The 7364-nt window shown below is 53.0% G+C and overlaps 1 protein-coding gene across 1 annotated transcript; it reads right to left on the reverse strand.

Moving 5' to 3' along the window:
* Positions 1-619: 619 nt before the first annotated feature.
* LOC130585873 (ras GTPase-activating-like protein IQGAP3) lies at positions 620-6539 on the reverse strand (the record flags this gene model as incomplete). Its single annotated transcript, XM_057386541.1, has 13 exons — positions 620-1849; positions 1947-2055; positions 2398-2499; positions 2628-2794; positions 2883-3095; positions 3944-4031; positions 4178-4322; positions 4451-4553; positions 4813-4945; positions 5033-5265; positions 5533-5617; positions 6090-6230; positions 6315-6539. Coding segments are annotated over 13 exons (1858 nt in total), but the record flags the coding sequence as incomplete, so codon positions are not given.
* Positions 6540-7364: the final 825 nt, after the last annotated feature.

Genomic DNA, 7364 nt, shown 5'->3' on the forward strand with positions numbered 1-7364 from the left:
TACCTCAGGCTTTGCCTCCATCCCCAAAACACCCTCCCAAAAAAATGTTTTCTAGGTGCCAAATGCTGCTGCTGCAAAGCCAATGTCTGCTTGGCTGCTGGTGGCAACAAACCACACACAGCCACAGCCAGAGATGCACTGGGTCCTCCTCTGAAGGCAAGGAAGGAAAAAAAACCCCAAATATTTATAAATAAATAATGAAGCAGAAGGTAAAAACTCTAATGTGGTGCTGGGTAATGTGCAGCAGCAACTTCCCAGGGTCCTGTCCCTGCAGATGGTGCAGCAGCCAACAGGTTAATGACAGCCCAGTCCTATTTTAAACCTGGAAAAGTGCTGCAGCTTGATCCCACTTCATTCCTGTAGAGATATAATCATAGTCTTTAGGAGATGTAATCATAGTATTTATTTAAGAATTAAGCCTGTCTGAAAGTGGCCTAAATTCCCCAGGCAGAGTTGGTGCCTCAGCACCTGACCAGGCACCGCTGCGAGGAGCAGCTCCCTGGGGTCCCCAGGAATTGGGGGCTGTGGGCAATGTCACCAGCCTGAAAAACCCTGGGCAGCAAGGGGCAAAGCAGGTGAGGCCCACAGGGAAATGATCACCCAGAGCAATTGTGTATTTTCTGATCTTTATTTGGAGTACATCTTGATTTGGAGTGAACAAGCAGAGGCAGCACAGCAGGAATCCAGCACAGACAGGAACGGGATCAGCACCGTTTGAGGCATTTGTATGACAGAAGGGAAAGAAAAAAACACATAACCTCACAAACAAACATCACTTTCCAAAGACAAGATGGAGATGCTGATGGATCAAGTACCATGGCACTTACTGGAGGAACAAGGGAGATTCCCATTCCCTCCCCAAAAAACTTTGTGGAGCAGATTTGGGACCTGCTGCTCCCGTGCCTGAAGGAAATGGAGTGGGAGGAGGTTGGGAGCACCAGCAGCTCCCTCCCCACCCATGGAAAGGGCTGGAAAAGGAGCTCACAAAATGCTTTAAATGCAGCCATGGCCAAACACGGTCCTTGTGCCACACCTGGAAACCCATCAAGCACCAGAGGAAATCAAGAGGGGACAGAGATGCCACCATCACTGCTGAGATGCTGCTGTGGGGTTGTTCCACATGGGCCAGAGCCACGGTTCCTTCTCCAGCCCCCCAAAGCATCCATGGGACAACAGTGAAATTCATCTTTATAAACCAAAATCCTTCTATTGCACCTCAATTTACCAGAGAAGAGCTCACGGGTGTCTCCACAAGCAGTTATTGCCTCTGTGTTCTGGCCTTTCCCTACCTGTCCATATAAAGACTGATTCTGACATTTCCCCAGCCTCAGTGTGAGGAAGAAATATATTTTTATACATATATATATATATTAGAATACCTTTATTACATCAGTAAAAACCTGTATAGTGTCCAGAAATGGAGTGTCCTTGAGCAGCTGGCTGATACAACACAGGAATTGAACAGCCAAAACACCCAGATAAAAAAACAGATTTTAAAAGCAACGCACGCTGCAAAAGCTTTGGCAGCCTCCTCCTCATGTGGGGAGGTCGGGCATGGGTTTGGTACCAAATTTGGGGTGCCCAGGGCTGGGGCTGAGCCACGGATGCTCAAACACCAGGAAAGCTCCATGGCCAGCAGCAGCTTCCCTTCTCTGGGACCACCAACCCTAAAGTCTCTTTGGCAAATTTCCATCATCCCCCTTCCCTGAAGTGCCACCCCCAAGCCCTGAGCCCGTTACTTCTTGAAGAATTTCTTGTTGAGGAGGAAAATGAGCAGGTTGACGTTGACCTTGGCCTTATCAAACATTTTCATGACTGCCACACCCTCGTACTGCAGCTGCAGCAGATCCTGGGGGAGAGGAGATGAAATTTCTCAAGTGAAATTCCCCCACACACCCCCACTGTCCTCTCTGACCCCCCAGCCACCTAAAGGATGGGTTCCCCACCTGGTAGAGCAGCTGGAAGCACTCCATGTCGATGCCCATGAATTTGGCTTTCACCTCGAACCTGCCTGATTCCTCGCACGGGGTGATGTCAAAAATCACATTCTTGAACCTGAGAGGACAAAGCCAAAAGAGGCTTCACAGCTTTAACACAACCATGGGAGCAGGTCCCAGAGCATCCCCTCGGCACAGCAGCCAGACCCACAGAAAATCCCAACTTTCCTGTGYTCTCCTGCACAAAACAACCTGCCCCATCCATGGCAGGACAACAGTAGCCCATGTGCACCCTCCTCCCGGGTTATTTTCCTCTCCCTGCCCAAGCTGTCATAAAATTGTGGAATATCCTGAGTCAGAACATCCCCACAAGAATCATCAAGTGCATCAAGTCCCACTCCTGGCCCTGCACTGAATATCCCCAAGCAAGAGCTGCTGCCCTGGGGCTGGGGTTACGCACTGGCTGGGTGGCAGGTCCTGGATCTCCAGCAGCACCCCCTTCTCCCACAGCTGGGCTGCTGTGTAGTGCAGCGAGGGCAGCTTCTTGTTCTTCCCACTGACCCTGGAAAATAAGGGACACATGCTGAGAGCTCATCTCTGACCACCCTTGGACTCCCAACAACCAGACAGCAATGAAAACAAATAATGATTTTTTTTTTTAAATTAGAGATTTTTGGTAAGGAACCGCACTTGTTGTTGGCTGCCAGGTTGTCGAGGCAGGTCTTGATGTACTGGTTGTAATAATCAATCTGCTCCTCGTAAAACAGAGCCTTGGCATCGAGGCCCTCCAGGGTCTGCCTCAGCTTCAGGAGCTCCCCACGGCGCTGCTGCCGGTGACGCCGCTGGTTCCGGATGTCCTGGAGGAAACAAAGCCACCAAATGTCATTCTGACTTCACCTCAGCGGGGTCCAGCAGCAATTCCTCACTCCATGCCCCCCAGCACACCTTGGCCAGCTCGTCAATGAGCTCCTGGTACCCGTTTTCAGAGCTCACCAGCCCCAGGCTCTCCAAATGCCGCAGGTTGCGGATGACCTTGCGTTTTTTCTCCTCCACGGACAGGCGGCCGTTGGCAACCAGGGACGGGTGGCGCTGCAGATGGGCACAGGGCTGGGCATCCTGCAGTGCTCTCCGGAGCACCAGATGCTCGTGAGCAGCTTCCTGGGGGTGAAAAAGGGGTGAGACTGGAGCACAGCTGGGATGGGGTTAGAGATGGGTGTAAGAGACCATACAGAACTGTCTCACGATCATCAAAAAACCCCAAGAGGGGAGAAAGGGGGACTTTTGCTCAAAGGAGTCCGAGCCACATCAAGGTGGGGTGTCTGCCAAGTTTCCAGCTCCTAGGCTGCTGAGTACAACGTGGATAGTTGCACCGTTCCTGATGTGAAGGCGGAGGAGAACAGTACGACCCCATGCTGCACCCTTTATAAAACAATAGACATTCTTTCCCCACCGCTTGGTTGGTTTTTCCATACTTCTCAACCCCCTGGCCTGCTGCCACCCGCTTTCAAAAAGACTATAAAAACTCTCTCTGAAGAGACCCTGACGAGATCTCCCAAACGGACATCGGCGAACCCATGGAATCCGGACCTCGCGGACTCATTGGAGCCATTTGGTAGCTATAACCCCATTCTCTCTCTCTCTCTCTCTTTCTCTCTCTCTCTCTCACCCTCTTCTATCGTGAAAATCCAATTAAATTGTTCATGATTTTGAATATATACTTGCCCTCGTTTCTTTTGCACTCTGAGATTCTGATAACAAACCCTCAAGATCCCCGCTTGGGTTAAGCGGATCGTGACAATGGGGCAACCCAACCCCTTCAGCCACGTTTTAATGTGGACCAGAGCATGGGATTTTTCTGAAAATCAGAGTCTTCCAGTCACTGCTGAATCACACGAGCAGTGGTCAAACCTCTAAGAGAAGCAGAGCAGCTTTCTGCTGAGGACATTTTTGCCCTTTGCCTGTGAAATTTTTCAGTTCATCCCCAGCAGCAGCCTCACACGTCCCACCTCATGCTTTGAGGCTGGTGTCCACAGGATTTCTGGGAGGGAATCTCCTGGCTGCGACTGGATCAAATCCACCACCATCTGCTTGGTGCTAGAAACCAGAGGGAGATATCAGGCACCCACTCCAGACCATCACCCTCCACACAATATTCAGCTGCCTCTTAAGGGTTTTTTGCCTGCTTTTGAGCATCCTAACACTCCCAGTACCCTTGTGATGCCTGCAGAGCCCATCCTCACCTCAGCAGCAGGCTCCTCGTGTCGCTCTCCTCGCTGCTGGCTGCTGGCATCAGTTTGTTGGTGAGGGTGAGGGAGATCTCTGTTCTGCTGAGCTGGGAGAGCACCTGTTCTGCACCACTGTCTGCCAGGCTGGCAATGCCCTCCCCTGAGGGCAGAGAGAGTCCTGCTAGGCCTGGCTTCCCATGCACAAGTTGGAATTCCCAACCCAGTTGGAGCTCTGTGCAAGGAATGCGTGCCCATGTCCACCCTCCTCCCGCCAGGAGTTTGACCTACCAAGCAGGGACTGGACTGTAGGAAGTTCACCAAGATCCTCCAGGAGCTCGTGCAGAAGGTCACTGGGGTGTGGGGCAATGGAATCCTGGTGCTGGAGCAGGAGCTGGACGGTGCAAGGGATGAGTCAGTGGCAAAGGGAGAGCGAGGGAGGGTCACAGCCAGGAGTGGCACAAACCCAGAGGGGATGGAGAAAGGACAAACCTGCAGAATCTAGGTTATTTCCTTGCTTAAAAGAGAAAAAAAAGGGTCAGCAAGAGGGAAGCTGTGCCAGGGGTGGGATAGAGTGTGAGAAAATGCAGCAGAAAGCACAGGAGGTGGGAGCAGAGGAAACAGAGCTCGCCCTGTGAGCTTTATGCCCTGACCTTGTGCGTGTTGATGAGCTCCCCCACGGTGATGTAGATGACTGGTTTGGCTACTGCCACCATCTCTGAGTACTCATCCATGTTAAATCTCTCTTCTGGCTCGGGGACACAGCAGGCAGCAGAGATGAACCTCCTGCAGGGAGGGAACCCTTCAGTCAACCCCAAAACCCCATCACTGCCTCACAGCCCCTCCTCACCCCAACACCAGCCCGGGGCCCACCTGAACTTGTTGTGGGTGTCCTCCAGGTACTGGTTGACCCCGCAGAGATGGGCACTGTCCCCCTGGAAGGCTTTGTGGGCAGCAGCGTGCTGCAGCACCCTGGCGATGGAGCCCAGGCTGCGGCGCTGCTCGGGGGGCAGAGCTGCTCCTGCTGACACGGCCACGATGTCAAAGCCATCGGGGGCCACCACGGCCGGGTTCATGAAGCGGTAGTAGAGCAGGTTCCCCACGATCTAGGACAGGAGAAAGCTGGAGGTTAGGACCCAAGGAGGCAATAGCTCAGCAGGGTGGGGTGTTTCATCCTTGCACTGCCCGTCTGGACCTCTCTGGAGGGGATGGCAGTGCAGGGAAAAGCCCACTCTCAGCGTTTCCTCAGCAGCTCAGGGAAAATGCTGCCTTGGAGATATTTTTAAGCTGAAGGGGACTTGGCTTTCTGTGGAGGGATGTGCAGACACAGTTGAACCCCAGCAAACCGTGCAGATGCCCCAGCCCCACGGTACCTTGTCCACCTCCTCAGCCGGGGCCTTGGGGAATCTCTCAACCAGAGACATCCTCAGGATTTTGGCCATGTAGCGCATCCCATAGCTGAGGAGAGTGTGGGGAAAGCTCCGTCAGCATGTGGGTCCACCCTGAGCCACTCCTACCATCCATCACCCAAGAAGCAGCAAACCCACAGCCCTGGGGTGATGGAGAAACCCACGGGTGGGACTGGCAGCTGCAGCACCCCTCAGCTCCCTCCCCTACCCTGCTGCCAGCCCAGGCATTTCTGCAGGAAGCCTCCATCCTCCAGAGGACCACAAAGCTCAGATTCTTCCTGGCAGACATACCAATGATGTCAGCAGTAAAGTGCCCAGAAACTGAGCGGAAAAACAAACCAGGACGTGAGGCACTGCTGAGATTTGGGGTTCCTCTTGCTGACAGGGCAGTTACTCAGTCCTGCACCATCAAAGGGTCCAGGAAGCCCCCCATAAGCCAACCTCCCTTCTAAGGCCATGCTGGAAACACCTCAGAGCCAACAGCACTGCTGGGTGTGCACAGAAACCACCGGGACACTCACGGGATCTTGTCAACAGAAGAGGTGATGGCAGAGACAAACTTGTCTGTCATTGCCAGGAGATTGCGGATGGAAATGTCCAGGCGCCTCTGAACCTCGGGGTGGCTGAGAGCCTGCTCAGGGCTGACCTCATACGGGAGTTTGCTGTGAAGGGAAGACAAAATCCCCATCACCATCCCAATGCCCGTCACTTGTGGCCGAGTCAAACCTCACCAGCCAAGGTCTGACCTTCTGTGCCCACTCTGGGACTCAGCCTGGTTAATCCACGCCTTGTAGATGTCCACGGGGTCTGTGCGGATGCTGAGGCTCTTGTCCTGCAGCACCTCCTGCACCGGGCCGGCCAGGATGTCCCGCAGGGCGTTGTGCCCACGCACGTTGCGGTAGAAGCTGACCACCAGCCGGATCACCGTGGCATTGCCCATCAAGATGTCGTGAACGTGGTCCACCTTGGACCTGGGCACAGAGATGGGGTGGATGGGATGAGGGGATGGAGCAGGGCGTGTGTGTGCTCTCCAARCAGGAGGCAGCAGCCTCAGGAGATAACAGCATCCACACTGATGCATTCAGCCTTTCCCTGGGTGTAAGAGACCGTACAGAAAACCCTTGACTGTCTCACCATCATCGACATGGACTGAGACTGAACACCCCAAAACCCCAAGAGGGGAGAAAAGGAAGACTTTTGCTCAAAGGAGTCCGAGCCAGATCAAGGTGGGATGTCTGCAAATTTCCAGCTCCTAGGCTGGAAGGTACAATGTGTAAGCTACGGATGGTTGCACCGTTCCTGACGTGAAGACAGAGAGAACGGTACAGCCCACAGCCCATGCTCACACCTTATAGATATTCTTTCCCTACCACTTGGACGGTTTTTCCATACTTCACAACCCCCTGGCCTGCTGCCACCCGCTTTCAAAAAGACTATAAAAAGTCTCTCTGAAAAGACTCTGATTGGGATCCCCCAACGGACGCTGGCGAACCTATGGAATCTGGACCCCAAGGGACTTGTTGGAGCCGTTTGGTAGCTATAAAACCCATTCTTTCTCTTCCCTCTTTCTCTCTCTCTCTCACTTTTTCTCTCTCTCACCCTCTTCTATCATGAAAATCCAATAAAATTGTTCATGATTTTGAATATATACTTGCCCCTCATTTCTTTTGCACTCTAAGATTCTGATAACGAACCATCACAACTCCCGCTTGGGTTAAGCAGATTGTGACACTGGGCTTGTCCCCAAAGCAGAGCACCCGTGGACACCCACCTGATCTCCTCCTGCAGCGCTGCTT

This window comes from Malurus melanocephalus, unplaced genomic scaffold (genome assembly GCF_030028575.1).
Source record: "Malurus melanocephalus ecotype Western Australia unplaced genomic scaffold, MMel_1.1 scaffold_985, whole genome shotgun sequence".
NCBI lineage: Eukaryota > Metazoa > Chordata > Aves > Passeriformes > Maluridae > Malurus > Malurus melanocephalus.